Genomic DNA, 27500 nt, shown 5'->3' on the forward strand with positions numbered 1-27500 from the left:
GGTTGCCCGTTTCCCCCGAGTAATGGTTGACTGACTTCTTCCAGCCGTTCAAGCCTCTCTGACGTGGGGAAGTCCTTGGCTTGGACCGAACATAAATGCATTCCCAGGTACACTGTCCTCGTAGTGGGAGATAGTTGGGACTTCTCCCAGTTCACGACGATCCCCAACTCTTAGCATGATTCCACCAACTTGTCCCTCTGCTTGATGAGGACGTCCTTCGATCCTGAGAGAAGGAGCCAGTCGTCAAGGTACCTCAAGAGCCTGATACCCTCTCTCATGGGTCCAACACGACACCAGGGTAAAGACCTTCATGAACACTTGGGGGGCTGTGGAGAGACCGAAGCAGAGGGTGCAGAACTGGAAGATCTCTTCTCCCCACTTGAACTTGAGGAACTTCCTGCTGGAGGGGTGTACTGGGATTTGGAAATACTGTAAGCGTCCTTTAGGTCTATGGACAGCATGAAGCCACCCTGCCTGATAGCAGACAGGAAAGTGAGAGGGGGTTTCCATCTTGGAAGGTGTCTTCCTGATAAATTTGTTGAGGGAGGAAAGGTCTATCACCGGTCTCCAACCTCCTGTGGCTTTCTCCACCAGGAAGAGCCGACTGAAGAACCCCAATTCTTGTAGGGGTGTTCGTTGGACAGCGCCTTTCTGTAGTAACCCGCAGATCTCCTCTCCTAAGGCCAATCTCCTGGCCTTGTCCTTGGGGGTAGTAGTCTGGGCTTGTGCGCCCGTTATCAACGGGGGTAGGTCGTCCTCGAAGGGCAATCTGTACCCATCGCGAAGGACTTGAATAGTCCATAGGTCCGCAGCCTGGGCAGCCCATGCTTCCCACCGATAATTGAGGCATCCCCCCCACTGAATGGAGCATGGAAGAGGGGGGCCTCTCTTCATACTTCCTCCTAGGGAATTTGTTGCTGCGTGGTCGTCGGTTCAGTCCGAACCCCTGCCAACCATTAGGAGGGGCGCTTCTGCCTGGGGCGGAGGAGGGCTGCGGGTGTCTGGACCAGCCTGGAGTGGCGGGAGCCTGTGGGGAGGGAGGCGGAGGCCTATTAACTGCTGTTGGAGGCCTTGGTCTGGGAGCCTCCCTATTCCCATGATTATGATGTCTGAAAGACGAGCTGGAGGCCCTGTGGAGAGCAGCATCTATGTTGTCCCTCCTCCACTTGTCGAGGGCTTCTTCAATTAACCTGTCATCAAACAGCGCCTCGTTTGACAACGGCGAGTTTCGTAGGTTCCTTATTTCCCTCGCGGGAAGCCTCCACGTCATCCTGTGAAGAACTGTGTCCCTCCTACAAAGGACATGTTGGAAGCGGCTACCAGGGACTGTTCCGCTAGGAAGATGACCCTCTCTCCTGACACTGCAAGTTCCATAAACAGTTCCTTGGCCTGGTCCGACCAACCCAGCTGTTGCAGAGCCAAGGAACCCATGGTGTTGGACCACAGGTCCAACCATGAGGAGACAGAGAATGAAGACCACAGTGCTGACTCGAGGGCGACAATCTCCTGGATAGAAAAGGCCACAGAACCCACTGTAAGCTTATCCTCCAACAATCCTGGGGACAGGGATGCCAAGTTCCCGAGGGCCAGCCCGTCTGTGGGAAATCCTCAGGGGCGTAGAACCTTCAATGCCTTACCCTCGGGTAAGGCAACAACTTCATTGGCCCCGAGGCCATCAGACGGATGCACTAATCTTCCCCAGCTTTCTGCCCATAAATGGGGCCAAGGGGAGAGACATAGGGGGACGAGCTTCTCGAAGGATACCAAACTGCTCCTTCAACAAAGAAACTTCCCCTGGAGGAACAACAGGGGCTGGCTCCGGCAGGTTATTGAGGTGCCTGATGAGCGCCAACACCCTGGAGAAGGAGGAGGAGTCTTCCACCGAAGGGTCCTCTTCTGCCAGACCCTCCGATGACTGGTAGGCATCGTCTCCAAAAAGTCTCCCCTCCGGAGGTCCTGTCCACGAAGGGGAGGATGAGCCCAGGGCAGAGCCTCCAGCCGGAGCCTCTGCTCTACGCCCACTTGATGAGGCGTGATGGTCTAGGGGACCTCTATAACCTTGGGAGCCCCTTGAAGAATTTGATGACTGGCGACTGCCTGCCGCATTCTCTAGCCTTCTCTTCTTGGGGTCGGGGTCCACCAAATCGATGCGGGAGGGGGAGGATGCGTTAGGGTCCTCGAAGAGTGTGTTCCTCCCCCCTTCTCTTCTTCTCTCCCTCGCCTATAGTCCTGCGAGGGAGGCTGGAATGACGACAAGGGCATCCTCTGAAAGGTTTGCTCTTCCCAAGGCGGCAAAGGATCCTTCGTAGGAGACCTGAACGGGGTCCTTAGAGTGTCTCCCAAGTGTTCCTAATCCCAAGGGGAAGGATCCGAGAAAAGGGCCCGCCCTGATGTAAGTGAGGGGTGGCTTCCGATGATGGGGTCGCATTCGCCAGTTTAGCGGAGGCGGGGGGCGCTGGGTTAGAGAAGGCAGCAGGCCAAGATGGCGGCGCAGCTTCGTGAGCTGATGAGGCCTGTGAGGCAGCTCTAATAGATGGCGCTGGCGGCTGAGGGGGGCGCCCGGTATCCCCGAGACTGCCATGCGGTTAAGGGGAGGCGGTGCGCACGTGTGGGCAGGCCAAGATGGCGGCTCTGGCGGCCGGTCAGAGAGAAACCACGTGTGAGACACGTGGGGGCGGTCGACTCGCTCATCCTGTCAATCTTCTCCTCCAATCTCCCGAGAAGGGATATGAGCGCCGAACTCACTGAAGGGGACGGTAGGGGAGGGGCCGATAACAACGGGGAGTCTGGGTCGAATCGGCGTGGTCCCTTCTCTCTCGTTGATCTGTTGTAGCAATGGCGATATCGACGGAAGGGAAGGAATTACCGAAGAACAGCTCGACGAAGGCCTCGAACCACTGTCTTTCTTAGAGGAAGAACGTTACTTTTTTCCTTTCTTTTTCCTCTTCGTGGCCATAAGAGCCCATTGGGTTTCAGACCATTCACTACACTCACTACATGTATCGCTCTGAGTACAGGCACGACCACGCCACGAGGTACACAAAGAATGGGGATCATTTTCCAAATGTGAAAGGAAAGCCGAAACACGCTTCCCCATTCACACCTGGACGACGACATTGAACACGAGTGTTATCCATCTCAACACAAACACTATGCACACAAAATAAGCGAAAACGCAAACGCAGGTCACAATTTAAGTCGCGAGCGAAACCTGGTTCGTGTACGAATGGCGACCTTTGCCCTGTCCTTATCAGGCCTGACACGGCCTTCTTCTTGGTGCATTGTGGGTCAAAGACAGTGGAAGGTCGCTTTGCGCAGGGAACATACCCTGGGGCATTTTACCAGCCTGAGGCCTTATGCCTCTCACCTGGAATGGAGTCCTGGTTGGGGGGGAAAATTTTCTGGTCGAGAGAGAGAGAGAGAGAGAGAGAGAGAGATGAGAGGAGAGTGAGAGAGAGAGAGAGAGGAGAAGAGAGAGAGCAAAATTAATTATGAAAAAACTGAAAAACTTACCTGATCACCGGATGTTTTAAGGAAAGTAGCTTTGACATTGCTTCCAGATACTCCCACTTCCAACACCTGCCAGCTGGATTGGCATTTGGCCCCCTTTTCCTCCCACTACTTTAATCATTTGGGGTTGTCCACCTGGAAAAAAAAAGGCAAATTAAATTCTTTGTGCTAAAAAAGATTTTTCTTTAAAATTTCTGAATACAAGATTTAACAATAACTTGATTTTCTCTTAATTGTACACCATAAGGTTTAAAGACCGATCATGAATGGCAGAGGCAAGGGACAGTGACACTGCCCTAGCAAGCGGTACAATGGCCTAGAGATTGACCATATACACATATGATCAGTGCCCAAGCACCCTTTCCACACAAGCTAGGACCAGAGGCCCAGGTAATGGCTGCTGATGACTCCACAAGTGGACCTAAAGGCTCTGCCAAACCAGGCATCCTTAGCTCACATGGCGAGGTTGCAGCGACCAAAAGAACTAACAAGTTCAAGCGGGACTCGAACCCCAGTCTGGTGATCACCAGACAAGAACATTACCAACAGGCCACCACAATACACCTGGATAGGTGCGATTGGTCAAGCTCGACCTTGTGCATATACAGTATATATATATAAAAGTTTTTTTTTCTCTATAAATCATCAGCTGTCACAAATTTGTGGGTGATTGACTTGCAACAGGGCAGTGCTCTGCACACCATGGTAGGGTTGACACTCCATTCTACTTTTTCCGCTTCCTATTTTTTCTGTACCTGCAAAGGGTCAACCTTGACCCTACGGGTAAGTGGACAACATCAAAGATTTTACGTAATAATTTCTCCTGCAAGTGTTGATACTTGCAAAGTGTTTCATTGTTGGAAGTGTGGGTGTATGGTGTGCCTACCACAAGCGTGATATTGGGTTTGGGTGAAATGCTGTATAATGCTTTATAGTCCATTTCCGAATACTAATTTCCAATTTGTTTTATCTTTTTTTTTATTTTTTGCAGTTCTCTTCAATAATGGCCAGCAGGCAAGTCACATTGGGTATAGATGTCATTAACTCACTCCAAATATAATTAAAGTGCGATGTTGATGACAACCTTGAAGTTGCCGAAATTTTTTAAGACAAGGAGAAGCTGGGCAAGGCCGAGTTGGAGAAAGATGCAAGGGAGGCAGATGATGCCGAAATTGTCCCCAGGGGAGGTATGACAGAAGACGAGGAAAATGAGGAGGGGATCAGTGAACCTTTGCCTGTTGTTGTGGCAAGGAAAACATCATCACCACCATCTACACCATCAACCTTATGTGCTGGGACATCTGAATCTGTCTTAATACTGTGGAGGAGAGGAGTAGGAAGAGGGGTGAACTCTGGCCAACCAGGGTCCCCCGTATTCAGCATACAAACGTTGATATGGTTCAAGGCTGTGATGGTACTCGACACACAGACCCTAATCCTTCTCTCCCACACCGTTTACACTTCGATTTAAGCCCGGAGTTCCCACCTATACCACATTGGGTGGCGAGAAGTGTTCTAAAATTTCTCGCTCTTTTTGGAGGACCAAATGCTGGCAGAGATTGCCTTATGTTCCAATAATCAGTGCTCTTTTGAGGAGGCGCTACCATCAAAAGGGCAATGTTGCCCTCAGGGACTTGGACTTGAGGAAACTGAAGGCTATCATAGGGATTCTCTCATTATTTCAGCAGAAGAGAGGGGGTGAGGAAGGATCTCCTACCTTCAATCAGAAAGGTATTTGACCACATAGTGGCTAATTATCAAAGGAACTACAACACCAGGGCCTCATCATCTCACTGTGAATGAGTAGCTGGTACCTTTCTGCAGTCAATGTCCCTTCAAGATGTACATCACAAATAAACCAGCTAAGTAAATACAGTGAACCCTCGCTACTTCGCTGTTCGACCATCGCGGATTCACCACTTCGCGGATTTTTTCCATAACCCATATATATACAGTAATATATAATATATATATATATATATATATGTATGCATGTATTTATGTATATATGTATGTATGTATGTATATATGTAGGTATGTATGTGTATACATATAAATATATATATATATATATATATACATATATATATACATACATATATATATATATATATATATATCTAAAGTAGGAAGATGTGATGTAGTTCTAAGGGAAAAGTATGGGAAATATGTCTGGGTAATTAGCAAAGCTCTACCTCCAGTTTGTTTCTTCATTATGATCAGAGATAAATGTAAACAAAACATTGGTTGCCATTTTTTATCGTGCTTTTTAGCGTGTTTAGGAAACGCATGATATAAAATCACCTTTAATATTTGTGCCTGTTTTAGTTTAGGGTACTGTAGTACATGCATTAAGTGTTCTGTACATTAAAGGGTAGTTTGTTAACAGTACTACGTACAAGGGAAGGTTTTAAAAGTCTGAATATACAGGTTGAATAAATAGGTAAATATGGTGTCACTACTTCGCGGATTTTCACCTATCGCGGCCGCATCTGGAACCTATCTACCGCGATAAACGAGGTTTCACTGTACACAAAGATTACGTTCATGTAATTGTTTCTTTGTATTGATAGTGTTTACTATTTATTTGCCTGATAACTTATCTTTCGTACTTGTAAATCTTTATGCGTATGAAGCACTTGAAATTTTTTTATTGTAGTTTCATTATCATTATACATGTCTATACATAAATAATAATTTGATTTTATTTCTTTTTATTGATCAGCAACTTTATACTTTTATTTCAATTTACTGTACTTTGATATCATTTTACTTTTATTAGTTATTGATTTTATTTTTTCTTCCTAAAGGTATGGTAACAAGCTCATGTTGGCGTGTGAATGTGATATGCATTGTGTGTAATGTTATTGCCTACTCAGGGAAGGACACCATTAAGGTGCCAAAAGGATCGACAATTGGGGAAGTTTAAATATAAATATCAGACGTTGTGGAACCTTTTCACTGAAGGGGCTCGTCACAATTGATAACTTTTTTCCAAACACTCCTATTTGCCTTAGCACTCTTGGATAAAGGCATGCATCTGTATGGCATCATCTGACCAAAACCTTATATTCCTGAGGTACTTTGGGGGAAGGTGCTACACAACACAGACTTGGTGGCCATGTACAACTACAAATACAATCTGACTCTACAGTGTCAGGAAGTCAGCCGGACAAGGAACGTGAAGCTTTTGAGTTCTTTACATCACGACCCATCCCAGTTGGAAAAACGTAAGACAAATATGCAAAAGTTTTACAACTCGACGAAGGGGTTTGTAGACACAATCAGTTGTATATTTGCTACATCAAATTGTGTTTGCAAGACACAACAGTCGCCACTCTCTCTTTTACATGGTATTGAATATAATTACAGTAAATTCTTACATTCTATATTCAGGCATGCCCTTTTTCAAGTTAATACCAAGGCAAACGTTTTTCAAGATCGCATTTGATTTGTGTGGTCCCCTAGTCGGTCCTCGCTTTTACATGTCAAACAAGATGCCGAAGGCACTTTGCATGCTCCTGGCAGAAACGTTCAAGCTCGTCGAGACTTGACTGAAGACACGCTTCCATGTGGAAGTATCATGCTGCCAGAAAATACATACTGGCAAACCTGCCCACCCACGGACGACCACAAGACAAACACAGCATATCTGCCACAGTATATATTAAATAGTCTTGTCTCAACTGTAGGCTACTTGATGGTCCTCGTTAGTAAATTACAAAAATTGAACTTTGTTTTACAACTTGTTAGTATAAATACAATAATTCTAATTTTTACAAAATGCACATCTACTTTTTGCATTATTTCATTTTTTATTTTCCCTTTTTTTTACTTCCATTTTCAAATTGATTTTTTGGGGTAAGAATTTTGATTCTATAGTATTAAAATAATGTTCAAACTTATAATTAGAGAGAAATAAATAACGCAAAATTTACATAACCTTCCTCCAATTCATGTGGTATATTAGGCCATACGAGTTGGTGTGTTCTGGGGCCATTTAGTTTACTGTACATTACCAAAAGGTCAGGTGGCATACCTCTATGCATTCTTGTTCTCTCTAGATTTTTGTAACATGGTACAATTTCACACAGCTATATATCACATTCGTTACAATGATTTTAATAAAAAAAATTTCAAGGCAAAACTAGAACGTCAAAAAATTATTATAGATTTGACCCCAGAAAGTTTGGTAAATCACAACTTGTTTCGTATTTTCTTACATACAGTATTTCTTTTCTACGATAATAAGGTTTCATTCTATATAAACTGTGCCCACTGGTAAATTAAATTAGTTGCCCCAAAAACCTGTGACATTTGGACAGGTTATCTTACCACCCAAAAAGATAACTCGCATTTTTTTCTATCATTTCAGATTGTGATCTCTATGATTCTGACCTCCTAAAGTTTATGTAAATTTGTTTTTGTAAAAAAAATTTTGTATTGTTAGCAAATATATGTAATTTTTATTTCATTTTAATATTTAAAATATGAATGGGGTTTTATTTAACTTTACAGTAGCTTTTAGCATTCTTTGAAGCTTTCTAAGCCATTAAAAGAATAAGATTGATGTAAAACTGAAAATGCAAAGATAGGTGGAGGCGACGTGAGAAACAAGTTTCTCGAGAGAGGTCAGGAGGCCTAGTAGCTGTAGCCATTGTTGTTCTGATAACTGTGACTATTGAAGGAAGGGTCGAGCCATATTTCTGAATCGGGTTATTGTCATGATGGATAAACTCCACCTACTGCTGTCTCTTTGTAAATGACCAGAGGTATATCATTCTTTGTTTAAGCAAAAGCTTAGACTTCTCTAGATAGGCAACTATTCCCAGATCGCAATAAAACGAGGAGCCTGTCCCGATGATGACAGTTGGGACCAAGTCCGCAAACATTTTCCAGTCGTCTAATTACCGGATCACACAAACTCTGTTAGTAAGGGGCCATGCCGACACCGACGTTACCACCCAAGTGAATACTGGGGGAAAGGGTAGACAGCCCAAAACACAGCAATTTATATTGAGAGACTAAGCTCCCTAGGACAAGGCATAGATACAGTACTGTACTTTCTTGAATGAATTATGATGATCTGGATGTATGCTACCCTAAGATTGAATGAAATCATAGACATTCTTCCTTTAGACATAACTGACTGAGCTAGGCGTTTCCATCCGTAATCGAGTCTGATGGCTGAACTCGTCCCAGCCTGAGATATCTAATACCAGTAGCCCAAGGCCTTTTTAACCAAAACCAGACAGCTGAAAACATTCAAGAGACTCATCTCTGACTACTTCTAGTGCCCTTTAGCAGCTTAGCGTCCCCAGTTCACTGCTCTGCCCCATGAAACGGTCACTTCTTCTATTTCTTTGCCAGGCATCCACTTTACTATTAGTAGGCAAGTGGTGGAATTGCAGACGCTATCGTTAGCGAAACGGCTGAACAGAAACACAAATGCTTTTGACACTCCCATGGTATGGTTCTGGGGTCATGTCTACATGTCTCCGGTCTAGGTGTTGATCTAAAAGCTTACCTAACAGGAGATGGCCTAGTACGGTTATTGGAGGCGGAAGGCTAGGTGCTCCTAAAATACACAGCCCGTGGGATACGCAATTCCCCAGTGGATCTTACCCTATCTACCTGGTCAATTCTCCCTCTTCTATGGAACAGCGAACCTTTAAGCGAGGAATTCCTGGGATTCAGTATCTCTCCCTCGTTAACTTGCCTAGTAAAATCCAGTTGGTTGACTAGTTAACTGCCTGATGACCAAAAGTTCCACAGCTTTTATCCCAGACAGTGAGAGGTCTGTGGGACTGCATCTTCTCTGCATCAGAGAGGTTCGAGTTTGAGACCAAGTATCCCACAGTACCCAACCAAAAAAAACAACCCTGAGGTTGCGGTTTCCATGTTAGAGGTAGCGAAGCCATAAATGTAATGTGTAAAGCAGCTGTTACTCAGACGAAAAGCAATGGGCCAGGGTAGAGACTGATGGGCCTAAGGGCAGAAGGCAGGAATAAGTCCTGTATTATGCAACAGCACTACCTCTGGTAAGAAAGAGTCCAGGAGGGATACCCCTGCCAGTGTATTATTCTTGTCCAGCCACCACTGGAGAGCCTCCCTGGATGCCTGCGAAAGGGGTAGCTCCTTTGGTCGATCCCTGGTCTGAGGAGCTAACAGTCTTTTCATGTCCCACTGGACTAGGCGTAGTCATATCCTGCCTAGAGGGACCAGCTTTTCCAAGGACACCAGGTGACCCACAAGCCTCTGCCACTGATGAAGGTTGGCAGTTTGCCCCGAGGAACAGTTGACTAACTTCTTCCAGGCGTTCGAGCCTCTTTGACGTGGGGAAGGCCTTAGCATGGTCCGAACATAATTCCATTCCCAGGTAAACTGTCTCGTGGAGGGAGATAGTTGGGACTTCTCCCAGTTCACAACAATCTCCAACTTGTTGCATAATTCCACCAACTCGTCCATCAAAGGTCGTCCTTTGATACCGAGAGAAGGAGCCAGTCGTCTAGGTACTTCAAGAGCCTGATACCCCTCTCGTGGGACCAACGCGACACCAGGGTAAAGACCTTTGTGAACACTTGGGGGGCTGTGGAGAGACCGAAGCAGAGGTAGCAGAAATGGAAGACCTCTTCTCCCCACTTAAACTTGAGGAACTTCTAGCTGGAGGGGTGTACTGGGATCTGGAAATAAGAGTCCTTTTGATCTATGGACAGCATGACAACGGGGGCATCCCCTGAAAGGTTCGCTTCTCCCATGGCAGCAAAGGATCCTTCGTAGGGGACCTGAACGGGGTCCTTGGAGTGCCTCCCCAGTGTTCCTAATCCCAAGGGGAAGGATCCAAGAACAGGTCGCCCCAATGCAGGTGAGGGGCGGCCTCCGATGATGATGCGGAAGGCGCCGGTTTTTCGGAGGAGGCGGGCGCCGGGTTGGCGGAGGAAGTAGGCACCGAGGTAGTGGGGGCAGGCCAAGATGGCAGTGCAGTGGTGCAAGTCAATGAGGAGGCCTGTGAGGCAGCTCCAATAGATGGCGCTGGCAGCTGAGGGGGTGCCCGGTCTCCCCGAGACTGCCCAGAGGTAGGGGGAAGCTGTGCACACGTGTGGGCAGGCCAAGATGGTAGCTCAGGTGGGCGGTCAGAGAGCACCACGTCTGAAGACACGTGGGGCGGTCGACTCGCTCATCCTGTTGAGCTTCTCCTACAATCTCCCGAGAAGGGATATGAGCGCCGAACTCTCTGAAGGGGACGGTAGGGGGGAGCCGATAACAACGGGGAGTCCGGTGGAATCAGCATAGTACCTTCTCTCTCGCTGATTTGTTGTAACGATGGTGACAATCGACAGAAGGAAAGGAATTACAGAAGAACAGCTCGACGAGGGTCTCGATCCACTGTCTTTCTTTGAGGAAGAACGTTCCTTTTTTGCTTTTTTCTTCTTCTTCGTGGCCATAAGAGCCCATCGGGATTCAGACCACTCGATACACTCACCTCACTACAGGTATCGCTCTGAGTACAGGCACAACCGCAACACGAAGTACACACTGAATGGGGATCAATGTCCAAATGTGAAAGGAAAGCCGAACATGCTTTCCCATTCACAACCGGACGACATTGGACAAGAGTGTTATCCCTCTCAACACAAACACTTTGTACACTCAATAAGTTGAAAACGCAAACGCAGGTCACAGTTCAAGTCGCGAGCAAAAACTATAGGTCTTTACTGGGCAACGACCAGAGTACGAATGGCGACCTTTGCCCTGTCCTTACCAGGCATGACACGGTCTTCTTCTTGGTGCATTGTGGGTCAAAGACAGTGGAAGGTCGCTTTGCACAGGGACCATACCCTGGGGCATGTTACCGGCCTGAGGCTTTGATGTCTCTCGCCTGCAACGGAGTCCTGGCTGAGGGAAAAATTTTCTGGTCGCAAATTTAAACTAAAGAGTAACTCCTGAGTGTGTTCTGTGGTTACAATGCATCGGAACAGTTTAAGATTTCAGTAATTTATGTTCTCCTATTTTGGATTATTTCAAAGTACTGTACAGTATTACCATGCACATTTTCTGTCAACATGTACCAATGACATGCACTAGAAGTGCAGAAAACACTCAGGTGGTGCTCATGCACCACCTACGCAGTGTCCACAGGATTTGTACGTCATTTTGTTTCACCTAAGCTCGCACCTTCCACTCACAGAGACCTTAACTCTTCCACTCTCCAAGCAGCATATCTATAAAAAGTGCCATTCAAGCTTCTTTGGAATTGATCTTAGTAAAGTCGACAGAGCCTGTTCTTCATCGAATTATGATTGTTACTGTTCATCATCAAGCTAACAGCAACAGTACGGTACTCGACAGCATCTAGACAATGATACCCAAAAGATAATTAAGAAAGACTAAGATTACTGAATGTGAAAAGTCACCCCTCCTTATTTGCGATTTCACAACACGGAGAACCATATAACCTATTAAAAAAAAATCATGTATTCGCGAGTTTGCAACAGGTATTCTCGCGGCACGACAATTTCAAATCGACCACACTCCTTTGCACCAGGCTCGCTTCGCGCCACTTCATTTTCACCCAGCACAGCATTCCATCACTCGCTGACTCAGCCTCAGTCACGCTTCATCTCCCGCTTCAGTCCTTTTTGAGCAGAACCAAATTTTGATGTAAAAAAAGTTAACTATTTGTATATTACATAATCCTATAGTTTACATATTTATCGGGTAATATACCATAGATGTGTGATTCCCTACAGTATTGCGTAAGTGACGACATCACTTGCGTCATGCTTCAAGACTGCGTAAAACTTCGTACGAAAATGGTCAGTGGTCTTCGTATTAAATATGAACTGTACACAGTTACTTTTAAGTATCATAGTATGCATATTGTATAATACAGTATTACAGTAATGCACTGTATTGTTTATTGACTATACAGTACTGTACAGTTATGTACATAAATACTACTGTGCTGTACCATGTGTATACGTAGACTACGTGTACGTTGAGTGGTCAAAGTAGAGTAATCCTAACAAAAACAGCAAACACTTACAGTACAGAAAAAGTGTTAGCTAATTAAGCTGTACTGCAGTGATAGTACTGTACATATGTTACAGTAATCTTTACTATTTATATTTATTACAACAAATTAACAAAATCCTAGTTAATAACTATACCATTTCAGGGAAACTTCGTGTTCTTAAGAATTGAAGTTGTTGCAATTACACAAATTATAGGTCTTGATTTTTTTTTCAAAACAGCTTTAATAGGAACTATAAATTTTGCTAGTACAGTACGCACATGGGGTAGTTCTTGATATGTTTATAGTTTTATTTCTTACTTATATGGAAGTATTTTTATTTTTGTTTGATTGGAGTTTCCTTTGTTTTTCTCTGGATTTATGTACTAGTTACTATAACTTGTCTGCTCCGATTAAATCATAAGTCTGAATTTTAGTTTTTTAAAGAAAAACTTATCTTGAGTAATGAATATTAAACTATGGGTCAATTTAATATTAATCAAGTCTAATACAAGAAAAATCCTCATAGGACTGAAAAAAATAAAATAATCAGCAGCAGGAAATAGGTAATAAATTTTATTTTTTTTCAATTTAGATGAATATAATTTTAATAAAAAAAAAAAAGTTAGAAAATTAATTTTTCAACCCTGCTGAAATGTGATCACTTATTAATACAACACTTCTACTGTGATATAAATCAATTGAAAAAAATATTAGGCAGTACTTAGTGTGCGAATCGGCCACAAGTAGGCAAAGGAGAGTGTTGTTAGGTTAGGAGTTATCGCACCCTAAAGTAGAAAGTATTTGCGGATTCTTGATCCTTGCGTCCAGACCGACTTTAAGATTAAGAAAAAGTGTCAAATCAACGAATGTCAAAAAAGGTTGCTGATATTGAGGAAACAATGGCAACGTGTTCTTGATAATGTAGAAAAGTTCTTTCTCATCTGGATCAATGCGAAGCAGTTAACATGAGATATGATTACTGAGAACATGTAAAAAACAGAAGGTATTGTGTGCTAAACTTGATAAAAAGGAGACAGGTGTGCCAGATGAAAAATAAAAAGCAGTCGATGCTAATCATGACTAGTCTGAATATTCCATGTGAAGAACAGACATCCATTGTGTTGTGCTACATAATTAGTCTGATGAAGCAAGTGTTCAGTTGACGAGATTGGTCTGATTTGGAAGATGCCGCCTAGGATAAACTTTAATACAGCAGAAGAAATCTGCAATTCACAGTCACAAGTGAATGGAAGACTGTCTTACGCTGTTGTTCTGTGCTAATGCCAGTGGGGACTGTATAATCAAATCTTCCGGAAATCTATGAGGCTTAAAAGTACAGTACAAGGAGCAGAAAAACCAAATGTTATGTGGAAATCAAGCAAGGCTTCGGCAACTCATTTTGTTTATTTACTGGGTCAATAAGGTTTAAGGTCAACAAGTCACAAAATAGCTAATGGAAAATAAACTCCTACCCGAAGCTTCCACAATCTTGGGTTGAAGTTCTCTTGCTTGAGGGCACACTTGGGGACACTATTCTATCTTCTTGTTTTTATTAGGATTCTTTAGTTAAGACAGTATATGAAAGATCTAATCTAATGTTACTGTTCCTAAAACATTTCATTTCAACTGTTCATTATTTCTCTTGTAGTTTATTTATTTCCTTGTTCCCTTTCCTCACTGGGTTATTTTTCCCTATTGGAGCCCTTGTGCTTATAGTATCCTGCTTTTCCATCTAAGGTTATATATATACATATATATATATAACATATATATAACATATATATATATATATATACAAAATTACTTGCTAAACTAAAACCCTAGTTGGAAAAGCAGGATGCTGTAAGCCCGAGGGCTCCTACAGAGAAAATAGCACAATGAGGAAAGGAAATAAGAGAAGTACAACAATTAATCAAAATATTTTAAGAACAGCAACAACATTACTATAAATCTTTCATATATTAACACTAAAAACATGAGGAAGAGAAATAAAATAAAACAGTGTGCCTGAGTGTACTCTCATGCAAGAGAACTCTAACCCAAGACAGTGAAAGACCATGGTACAGAGGCTATGGCACTATCCAAGAACAGAGAATAATGGTTTGATTTTGGAGTGTCCTCCTCCTAGTAGAGCTACTTAACAGTTTCTTCTACCCTTACCATGAGGAAAGTAGCCACTGAATAATTACATTGCAGTAGATATCCCCTTAAAATTTTAGATTTTATTATAGATTGATCCTCCTCATGGATTTTGTGATACGTAGAACAGTCTGGAATGGTGGAGAAGAATTGAACTGGATTGGCGATAGGAATTTAGCAAACCTAGAGTATGCTGACGATGCAGTCCTTGTTAGCAGAACACCACAGGATTTGCAATGCTTGCTTACCAGAATGCAGGAAATATTACACGAGGTTGGACTCAAGATAAATAGAAGACAGATGATGAGAACCGCATATCCAATGGAAGATCATTGGAAGACGAAAGGTTTAATGAGGTAGAATCATTTAAGTATTTTAGAACTATGGTCTCCAATACAGGGTCTTTAAAATTTGAGTTTAGTGAAAGATTGAAAAAAGGAAATCAGACAATGGCTAGGATTCCATTAAAATTGTCAAATTTGAATTCCAGAGTCAAAGCAGTATAATACAAAATCTGAAGTTTAGGTAACAAGTCCACATATCGTACCTAATTGATATCAGTAGGATAAGATTCCACCCCAACTTAGGCTATACGAATAATGTTCGGCTTACACATTTTATATTTAGGGTGGTAATAACAGGTCGATATAAGACACTGGTAATAAAGCCTAGCTCACCCTAACTGAAGCACACAATATAGGCTTCATTCAAAGTTTTATATTCTCTTCTCTGCCTTTTCCAATGGAAATTTATATCATGAGCCTTATTCAGATATGCAACACAAATTATTAGTTCCACATTTGACTAGATTTTTAAAAAGAATACAACTTGTCTTCTATTGCAACTGAAAAAGAGCACCCCTACCATACAAGTCAGGTTAGTAAAGTTCACAACACCCAAAGAGCGAATCCTTATTTAAAAGAATTCTGTTGTCAATGTTAAGGTGTATAGTTGTTTTTGTACTAAACTTTCATCTCCCCTGTTTTCAAATAACCAATATGACGGTTACAAAAAGATACTGGATAAAAATTAACACTTGTAGTTGATTAACTTTTACACATACCAGAGCCGTGTGGTTTTAAACTTGCACGACAACAGGCAAGAAATAACCGTACATATAAAAAAATAGTATGACCTTTAGATTAATAATCCTACATTACATATCACTGGCTATTCAATTCAGACCTAGGATCATTCAGTAGGAATCTAAGTCCCTTTAAATCTACCAACTGATTCCTGATCAAAACACCTTTTCTGCATGCGGTTGATGAATTGACAGAATACCGTTAATCCCGCTACTGATGGGACGTTATCTTAACTTAGTATATTATCTCCCTTAATCCACGATAATGTTTATCACTTAAATAATAGGGTGTGAAAACCGTACGACATACAGACAAGAAATTAACAGAAATCATTCGCTCCAGTTTTGAACGACAGTCGAGGGTAAAATTCAAAAGATATAACCGACTAAATTACCATTGGGATCCGGGATGAGTAACGTCGTTATGTTCTGCTGGTTTTGAGTCATGGCTGCTAACTTCTTGGCTTAGGCGGACAACCTTACAATGATCGAATGTGGTCCAAAATCTCTTGAAAAGACCTACAATAACAAACACCCAACTTCGGCCTTCCGACCTATTAAAATGGCGAGCCAATCACATCTTTTCTATTTTCCGAGATCAAATTTCATCTAGGAGTTATGGAGCATGAGTCTCTAACGGTTACAGTCACATGTGTAGCTTAACGGAGGAGTTGAAGGTGGCCTTTTCAATTCCTCAATTTGACGGTCAATTCGGTGGACATTTTAGTTGAGCTCTCGGGAAGACGATCTTGGCGGTGGCTACAAAGCTCGAACGCTGATTGGTCAATAGTCGTCACGTGACCACAGGAGACCTGAGCTTCAATTGGTCCGTTTTGGTCACGTGGTAATTCAGAGGAAGGAATTAGAGGGGGTTTTGTTGCCATTTAAACTGAAACATGTTTTTGTTAAAGGCCGCGTTTTGTAAATAAATACTTTAAAGTGATAACAAAACTTGCTTAAACTAATAACAGAAACTGTTATCAAGCTTTACACTTCCTCGTTAATTTAGTAATATATTACCATTAGATTATGTCAACTTTAATTGATTCTATATTTGCTAAAAATTTTACTGTTACATATGTATTCACCATGGTACCCGTTATTCCTGCTTCACTTTTCCCAATATTTTATTTAAATACCACACTTAAATATTTATAAATATTAGTCCTTAATAAATGTTTGGACAATTCGTACTCATTGATTATTCCTCGTGTACATTAGCTAAAAGAAACGCAACAGGCGTTTAAGAATACGTTAACTTTCGCAGACTGGAGTACTTTTTGGACGTGAGAGATGGTGAATGGCAAAAAGTTTCTTTTTATCAAGTATGTAGTATTTATGAACTATTGACAGACGTAAGTTATAAGCTAGAAATTTTAACATTATTCATTAACTATTTTTACCTGACTAATATATAAAATTCAGAGGTAAGTGAATGGGTAAAAGCCTTAATGCTCGAGTTGTACAATAAAGTGGAAAAAAAGTTCTTATGAACAGGAACATCCTTTTCCGCTGTTAAAAATGAAGAAATCCAGTTTCTGAAAAGTAAGTACCTAACTGGCAGCATCTAGGCTAAACACATTGTTTGGTTTACAGCACTTGCTCGTGTTTGCTGAACACTAATTTTCATATCGATAATATATCTGAGATTTACTTCTTACGTGTTCCTCGGTATCAAATTAACAGATTGAAAAAAATAGCCTACTTAGTGAGTCAGAATATATATATATATATATATATATATATATATATATATATATATATATATATATATATATATATATATATATATATGTGTGTGTGTGTGTGTGTGTGTGTGTGTGAGTGTATATATATATATATATATATATATATATATATATATATATATATATATATATATATATATATATATATATATATATATACATATATATATATATATATGTATATATATGTATATATATATATATATATATATATATATATCTATATATATATATATATATATATATATATATATATATATATATATATATATATATATATATATATATATCCTACATATATATTAACAAAATATACCCACGTTCACGATGAAAAGAAATGTGGGCAATTTTATTCGTGATATAAGCAAAGAAATTAGATTTTATAGTATAATATATATATATATATATATATATATATATATATATATATATATATATATATATATACTGTATATTAGTAAAATCCTACTTTGAATGTTTATAATACTACCCAACTTAACGTGAGGAACAGTCTCGAGTCAATATTTGGCTTTGCTGAAACTGTGGATCATTTAAACACAATGTTTATTCCAGTACAGTTTATAAAAAATAATGACTGCAGTCATCTGTAAGAAAGTAAAGTTAGTCTACTTGCTAAATACAATTAGTCCATATATAGCATATGGGCTAATCAGAATAAACATCTCTAGTAAATAGATGATTCCAGGGATGCAGTAGCCTACATGCCCTTGAGCGATGTTAAAAAAAAAATGGTTTCATGCTAAAAAAAAAACACGTTGGAAATAGATGGATTTATAAGATCCAAACTTAATGTATATCAATATTATACAAGAACAGAATAGCAGAGCATGTAGAAGTAAACTAGCACCCTTCCGGTGTGTATTAGTAAGAAAAAAAAGTCTTAATTCTCCTAATGAAATTACGAGTAGGCTTATTTTTATTTCTTCCATACCATTTAATCACATTCTAGACTGTATAGTCTTACACTCCATTGGTGTTGCTACGGTTTGCTTAAAAATATTACTTGTAGCCTAGGCCTATAAAGACTTCAACGAGGTCCAAGCTACTTTATGTGGCTTCCCCTGTTAACTTAAGCGATGGAATCAAGTTTCAGACAAAATAATTCCACTTCGTAAGGTAAGTGCGCAGGTTCTCAGCATGTAGGCATATCTATCCTCATTCATGTCGACTGGGAGCAAAATCTATGTATTTAATTGTTTATGTAAAATGCATGATGTTAGTTTACTTGATAAGAGTAATAGAATAACTACAATTATTTATTTATATATATATATATATATATATATATATATATATATATATATATATATATATGTGTGTGTGTGTGTGTGTGTGTGTGTGTGTGTGTGTGTAAATACGTTTGTAAGTGGGGATACCTTTACGTGGTGAAAGGGTTTGTATATCACCATGATCAGACAAAGCTGTACTAGTCAGAGACACCCATACTAGGTTGGTTTGCAGTGAGCCATCGGACTAAAGTTCCCCACCATCATTAATCCGCAGAGGCTAGCATGGTGATGAAAGCTGGCCAAACCCCAGGCATGACTAAGAATGGATTATAAACGGCTGCATTTGTTATTGTTTTTATGTGGTTTATATATATATATATATATATATATATATATATATATATATATATATATATATATATATATATATATATATATATATATATATATGCGTGTGTGTGACGTCTACAAAGCTCATTTTCATGGCCCTACCATTTCTATAAATGTATTATTATTATTATTATTATTATTATTATTATTATTATTAAGTAATACTTGCAAAGCTATAACTCTAGTTGGAAAAGCAGGATGCTATAAGCCCAAGGGCTCCAACAGGAAAATAGCCCTGTGAGGAAGGAAATAAAAAATAAACTACAAGAAAAGTTTAAGAACAATAATAACATTAAAATAAATCTTTCATGTATAAACTATAAAAGCTTGAAAATAAAAAGAGGATAAAGACTTCAAAATAACAAGAGGAAGAGAAACAAGACAGAACAGAGTGACCGAGTGTACCCTAAAACAAGAGATTTCTAATCCAAGACAGTGGAAGTACAGAGGCCATGGCACTACCCAAGACTAGAGAACAATGGTTTTGATCTTGGAGTGTCCTTCTCCTAGAAGAGTTGGTTACCATAGCTAAGGAGTCTCTTCTACCCTTACCAAGAGGAAAGTAGCCACTGCACAATTACAATGCAGTAGTTAACCTCTTGAAAGAAGAATTGTTAGGTAATTTCAATGTTGTCAAGTGTATGAGGCAAGAAGATAATGTGTGAAGAATAGGCCAGACTATGCTGTGTATGTGTCGTCAAAGATGAAATGAGCCGTACCCAAAGAGGGTGATACAATGTAGTACTGTCTGGCTAATCAAAGGACCCAATAAGTTATTTTTCAATTGTCTTTAAGATCCATTTGACTGAAGTCTTTTACCATTTTTTATTGGGTTTTGCAGAAACATCAGTGTATTTTCTCCAGTCAGACAAAGTAGTTATTGCAATACTGCACTACACGTAAAAGTTTTGTTGCGATCTTAGGAATCATTATTGTCATTTGTACAACGACAGTACATGATAACCAATCTTGAAACAGTGGATCCATGGAGAGTAGAAAATTAACTCAAGGATACGGAGTTAAAAACAGTTCACTATTATATAAAAATGTTGTGTAACAGAAGCGTGTATGTGTTTAATTAAACAATTATATAAAAAAAAATACATTGAAATAAGTCATTTACGTTACTCCTTAAAATGTTGAAAGTGTGTACGATAATTTTTTGGGGAAAACGATAATTTTAGGACTCATGTACGATAATCTAGTGGAAATAATCTGGCAACCTGCCAATAACTCTAGCGTTAGTATCTCAACGGGTGGCTGGTGCCTTGGCCAACTACTCTTCTATGCAAGTGGAGTAATTTTATGCGACACCTTTCATATTGAAGTAATTTTCTTTTTCTCAATAGCACTATAATTTGCCATTGTGTTATTCTCCATCTTAGAGAGGATATATATTCATCAGTAAATGAATTAATTCTTTACTTCAAAAGAGTACATTTGAACATGAGTTTGTGTATGAAGTCCAAGGGCATTCCAAGGATCGGTGATCCTTCTTTCTTTATCGTTTTCATGGGTGGGGTAATTTTGCAACCCATTTCAAGCAGCGAGCTATGTCTGCTCATCATCAGGCTTGAAGTTTAAGTCATAAATGAGGGCTACGTGGCTCTATTTATATGAAGTTTATACCAGATGAAATGAAGTAATAATTATGAACAAGGTTTGTTTGAAATTACTTTTATGGCTTTTATTGGAGTCCTAATCTTATAAGCTTAAAAGAGGGATGGATGGATTACGGGATTTGGGATTTGTGGCATAATCCAAGCGTTGGGCATCATAAAGGTCACCGATATAATAAAGCATGATTAAAAGAAATTGTGATAAATTAGATTATGTATATCTCTCTTTGTGTATACGTGTTTACACACACACACACACACACATATATATATATATATATATATATATATATATATATATATATATATATATATATATATATATATGATAAATTTTGCACATTTAGACGTGTTTTTCATATTCAAATAAGCCATATATGTTTCGTGGCCAAGTGGTAGTCACTGTCTATACCTTGGTCTATACAAGCTTGCCGGACCAGGGTTCGATTCCCGACCGGTCACAAGCTCTTGTCTTTGTGTGATTTCGCGTGGGGCTCTGATCCCGAGGTCGTTAAGAGAATCCAGACATTAATGTATCAAAAACATATATGGCTTATTTGAATATATATATATATATATATATATATATATATATATATATATATATATATATATATATATATATATATATATATATATATATATATATATATATAATTAAAGATACACACACAATTAAAGATAGGGGAACAATCCCATGTGGGTTTTGCGGAGAAATGTAGTTTTGAATGACTATTAATCTATTAATGCCCTCCCTATGTACCTCTCTCTGATTGCCTTATTGGCTATGACCGCTGGTCTACAAAGCCAAAAAAGGTTCCGGGCAATATAATTGTTTTCCTCTAACCTCCGGGAATAAAAGGTGAAAAGGATAATCTATTCCGGATTATGACTGACAGAGCCCACCCATCTTTAATACCTTAATCCACCTTCTGTTTCAGGATTTCTCTATACCGAAATCTCCAGGTAAAATGACCGAAATCGTCGGACTTTTACACGATATATTCTCTGTCTCACCCGCCACTTTGGTTTGGTTTGACTATAGCTTCATATATTTGATGTGACCATTAGATGGTAACTTGGTAGATGAGCAGGAGTAAAAAAAGTAGAGAATTGTATGCGTTTTACATATATTCATATTTGTAGCATATCACTTGAGATATAATGATGAACCTATTCTCTACACATATACTTTCACGTTATCTTACAGAAGAATAAAGCTGTTTAAAAAGATAGAATAATATGGAGCTATTTCTCTCATCAAAAATGAAATAAAATAGAATAATAAATCACTTCAATTACACGAAGTATATTGCATCTAACTTCATTAAATGAGAGATAAATGCCTTGTGGTGGTTTTACCTGTTTGATCGTAATGATATTGGGATAGCAGCAAATCTATTCACTACCCCATCAAGATGAAGGGAATCCACTACAGTGTTCTCAACAGAAATTGTTCCTAGACTGGTCAGTCGTTCCTGACCTGTTGATGCCCTGAGGTAAATTTTTACCAATTTCAAAACCGGAAAAGATCGCTCACATTTGGCATTACTGAAAGGGAAAGTTAAAGCTAAATGTATTCAATTCCAAAGTGTGGGGAAACCTTCCTTCATTGGTTTCAGTTTACCCAAAGCATTATGAATAGATTTCCCATAATCTCATAGTGTTTTCTGAGCAATACGTGGTTCTATGTGGAGGCTTTCTCTTTCAACTGAGTACTGGTCAGCAAGGTATTGCAAGTCATTTTCATTTTAGAAATTTGGAGATGATGGGTGGCAAGCAGATACACCAAGGAAGATATTGTTTGGTTCATCAAATCTTTGTCTAAATTCACTGAGTACTTTGTCAAAAATAGGGATATACAGAGACCTTTTACAGTAGGCTTTGGGTTCTTAGCCCTTTCAAAAGTGTTTCGTTGGCCTGTGTTTTTTTATTACAAAGGATTCCAACAGACGTAAAGTTGGTTTCCTTTTCCTAGAAGGCTGACGAAAAGGAAGTTATGCTTCTCTCAGTAGCCAAATCAATTGATTTTTGCCAAATGATGTTAAAATGGTAGTCTGTTGTTCTTTTGTTACTAATCACTTCAAGTGTTTGTTGTGCTATGCTAAGTGCTGTAGCAAATTCCATATACTCATTCTGCTATGTCTATGATAGTGTGGTTTTAATATCAAATACTTCAGAAAGGGGAATAAACAGAAAGAATGCCTCAAACTTATCTAAAGTTTGTAGGAATCCATTAGCTAAGGCTTTTTCTTTACCAGATCTTCCTTGGTTAGACAAATCTAGAGTATCCATCAAAATCTCACAGTGGTATGATATTGATTTATGGTTGCATTCTAATTTGAGTTGACACACTTTAGGAAGTTACAAAACTGACAATTTTCGCTTTCTAGAGGTCTATTGTGCAAGGTTGAACCACAGATGAAGTTACTCAGAGCTGAAATCAAGTTGAAAAATTCTGCTACTTCTGGCAAGGAGCGAGTTGACACTATATGAAATCTGTGTGCAGAACATGGTACATAAAAGCATGGAATCTTCAGAGTCTCGGATTTGTGCTTGTACACTACTGATTTTGTTACTCATCACAGATACTGTATGGTAGCACTGTGTAATTAGTTTATCAATACCCAGGTCAAAATTACAGAGCTTCTCCTAAAATGCATTAGCTACAGAAGTAAAATCAACATTCTTCAAAGAAATAAAAACTATGAACCTCTCATTTACTGTTTCATCTATGACATTCCTAATGCAGACACAGAACTGCTCAGTAATATTAACATCTCTAGTCTCATCAGATTTTATTGCAAAGAAGAGCGATGACTTGGCTTCTTTGGCTATGGCATCAAGCACAATTGACTCCATGTTCGAGAAGTTTATTCTAACTTAACCCAGATGTATACAGTACTTGGCATTTGATGGAATCTTTTTTTTTTCAGGTCACCAAAACTCTCAAACGCTTTGCTTATTAAGTCAAAATCCAGAAAGGGACCTTTATTTAATGAACTTTCGCTTTCATCATGCCCCCTGAATGCTATGTTTGTGTTAGCAATTGTAATAACAATGTTCAATAGTGTCTTAACATTTTCTTTATTGTGAATAAACTGCTTTTATGTTGGCTATCAAGTGATTTATAAACATCACCATGCAACTGTGAAATTTTTAGGTTGAACCATTTTTCCATAGCAATAAAATTATATGTGCCTTTTTAAGCTCTAATGCCTTTCCATGCATCTTCCTCCAGTTACCGAAACCTTCGTTGGTAAATGCCTTTTCTCTGTGCCCTACATTAGCCCCAAAGAGTTTGTGTGTAAAGCAGTAAACTCTATCACCAGTCACTGAGTATTGAAGCCAGTCATACCTACCAATATCAATCACATTGAAAAGACCTGGTCTGAAAACCAAACTGTACTTTTGGATACATTTTTAGTCTTGGTTGTGTGGGTTCATCTGCAGGACTCATGGTTGAGTCTAAGATTGTAGTATGTACTGTATGTGTATGGAATAAGAAACGGATTACATGAAGTAAGCATCTGTTAACGCATGAAAATTTTAAAATATCGTCAAAATGCTCTTCACTGGTTTCAATGAAATTTGTAAATTATTCAGTTAGCTTAGCTTCCTAGGCATTTACTAAAGATATACTAATTACTGAATTATCCCCTGATAATATCTGCGGTTTACATGTTAATTAGGGATACTGTAACATTCTATGAGATGTGTTGGGTCAGTGTTTTTTGGGGGTCTGGGACTTTATTTTGGGGGGCTCAGCCCGAATAGCCCCCCTTGATGATGCCACTGAACGACAGCATCGATGAGCGGAATAACGCCTTGCCTGGAACGGAACATCTCAAGGCAAGCACCACGGCCAATCAGTAAGCAGATTCATCTAGCCAGAAATTACACACACACGACTTGACCCATCGTTCGGCCCAGAGCTTGCCTCCCAGCACGGCTATTACCTTCACCCACGGGACATTCCACCCAATAAGAATTCGACAACTGGAATGAGACCTACTTGGATTCATATAAATAGAGCCACGTAGCCCTCATTTATGACTTAAACTACAAGCCTGATGATGAGCAGACAAAGCTTGTTGCTTGAAATGTGTTGCAAATTTACCCACCCATGAAAACGATAAAGAAAGATGGATCACCGATCCTTGGGATGCCCCTGGACTTCATATACAAACTCATGTTCAAATGTACTCTTTTGAAGTAAAGAATTAATTCATTTACTGATGAATATACATCCTCTCTAAGATTGAGAATAACACAATTTCTGGGAAATTGTAGTGCTATTGAGAAGAAAATTAGATCAATAAAAAAGGAATTGTATATATATATATATATATATATATATATATATATATATATATATATATATATATATATATGTGTGTGTGTGTGTGTGTGTGTGTGTCTGTATATGTGTGTGTGACAACTATAAAGATAATTCTTATGGCCCTACCATTTCTATAGATGTATTATTATTATTATTATTATCATTATTATTATTATTATTATTATTATTATTATTATTATTATTATTATTACAGTAGTACCCCGGGGTATGGCGTCCCCAGCTTACGTTTTTTTCATGATACGGTGTGGAATATGATGTTTTTTCGTCCCCTCGTTACGACATTTTCCTCACCTTACGGCATCGAATTCCAAAACTCAAACTTGGCGGTTTCTACACGTACGACTGTGCGAGTCACTAGCTTACCACCACGCTCATACTTCACTGCATACGTCACTAAGAAGCTGGTCTGCTATTGGTCAGCGTCACGGTGTCACTAAGATGCCGATACGTTATTGGCCGAAATCCCTCACACAATGCCTGAGAGAGATGCTGCCTCTCTCTCTCTTTGTCATACGCGCGCTCAGTTCAGAATCTCATGTGCGTTTCGTAAAGCCTTGATCTCGTGTGAGTGCTTGCGATATCGTATTTTCTATGCATTTTAGTGCTTAATTATAACTTTAATTCGTTAGCCATGGGTCCCAAGATTGCTAGTGATGTTAAAGGCAGAAGTAAGAAGATGATAACTATGGAAACGAAGCTGGAGATCATAAAGAAATATGAAGAAGGCATGCGCATCGTTACCCTCCCTAGTACATATGGCCGTAACCAATCTACGATTGGTACAATTATCAAGAATAAGGAAGCCATTAAAGCAAGTAAGTCTTTTAAAGGCATGACTGTCCTTGCCAGTGGAAGGACTTCAATCAACGATGAGATGGAGAGACTCCTTCTTCTGTGGATTAAAGAGAAGGAAATCGCTGGTGATACACTCACACAATCGGTAATTTCGTACAAGGTGAGCGCCATCTTTGCCAATCTCGTGGAAGCCCAGAGAGACGGCGGAGGCGAAGGAACGTCGCAGCAAGCCCCCCGAGAGTTCAAGGCTTCTCATGGGTGGTTTGATCGCTTTAGGAAGAGGACTGGTATTCACTCAGTAGTCAGGCATGGAGAGGCTGGCCGCCTCTCCATGCCTGACTACTGAGTTCTGACAAGAAAGCAGCAGATGAATTCCTCAAGAAGTTTGAGAACGTAATTTCCAGAGAAGGTTACATTCCTCAGCAAGTGTTTAACTGTGATGAAACTGGCCTTTTCTGGAAGAAAATGCCCCGCCGTACATATATCACAGCTGAAGAAAAGAAACTTCCTGGCCATGAACCGATGAAGGACAGACTTACGCTCGCATTTTGTGCAAATGCCAGTGGGGACTTAAAAATTAAGCCCCTACTGGTATACCACTCAGAAAATCCTCGTGCCTTCAAGGCACAAAATATCACGAAGGAGAGGCTCTCGGTATATTGGAAGTCTAATGCTAAGGCCTGGGTCACGAGGACCATATTTATTGAGTGAATAAACGTCTGCTTCGGTCCTGCTGTCAAGAACTATTTAGAAGAGAACGATCTTCCTCTCAAATATCTCCTGGTACTGGACAATGCCCCTGCTCACCCTCCTGGCCTCGAGGACATCATTCATCATGACTTCTCCTTCATTGAGGTTCTCTATCTGCCACCAAACACCACCCCTCTCCTCCAGCCTATGGACCAGCAAGTGATTGCCAACTTCAAGAAGCTTTACACGAAGCATCTGTCCAAAAGATGCTTCGAAGTGACCGAAAGCACTCAACTCACCCTCCGTGAATTTTGGAAGGGGCATTTTGACATCGTTCAATGGCTGAAGATGATCAACACAGCTTGGAATGAGGTTTCAAGGCGCACCTTGAACTCCTCATGGAAGAAACTGTGGTCAGCTGTTGTAGCAGAACGAGACTTTGAAGGTTTCGATCCCTCAACCGAAGATGAGGCCATTGATGATCCTGCCCCTGAGGGTGATGTTGAGAAAATAATTTTAATCGGGAGGTCCATGGGGCTTGTTGTCGATGAGGCTGTTGTCCATAACCTTATCGAGGAGTACAAGGAGGAGCTTCCAACTGAAGACTTAAAGAAGTTGGAGGCAATGCAGTTCACCATCATTCTAGAAGAGCACAGCTCTAGTGGTGGCGAGGACAGGGGGGAGACTGAAGAAACGACATCGTCAGAAATAAGGGAAGCTATCGGTTGGTATGAAAACCTTACGAGTTTCATTGAAAAGAAACACCCAGAAAAACTTCACACAAGTCGTCTTATGCAGAGTGTTAATGACAAGTGTATGAGTCATTTTAGAAATATGTTGAGGAATCATCAGAAACAGGCTTCTGTGGATAGATATTTCTCCAAAAGAGAGATGTC

General features: G+C 40.0%; 1 protein-coding gene and 1 pseudogene across 1 annotated transcript in view; both read right to left on the reverse strand.

Moving 5' to 3' along the window:
- The window catches only part of Dp (transcription factor Dp), a 47381-nt gene extending 42488 nt beyond the window's left edge, over positions 1 to 4893 (reverse strand). The window contains 3 exon segments of the mRNA XM_068347105.1: positions 3514 to 3562; positions 3564 to 3645; positions 4746 to 4893. Coding sequence (XP_068203206.1) covers positions 3514 to 3562; positions 3564 to 3645; positions 4746 to 4893 — 279 coding nt within the window.
- A 17221-nt stretch (positions 4894 to 22114) lies between these two features.
- Positions 22115 to 26928, reverse strand: LOC137617205 (zinc finger MYM-type protein 1-like; annotated as a pseudogene).
- Between the last annotated feature and the right edge of the window lie 572 nt (positions 26929 to 27500).

The sequence above is a fragment of the Palaemon carinicauda genome, chromosome 2 (assembly GCF_036898095.1).
Source record: "Palaemon carinicauda isolate YSFRI2023 chromosome 2, ASM3689809v2, whole genome shotgun sequence".
In the NCBI taxonomy this organism is placed as follows: Eukaryota; Metazoa; Arthropoda; class Malacostraca; order Decapoda; family Palaemonidae; genus Palaemon; species Palaemon carinicauda.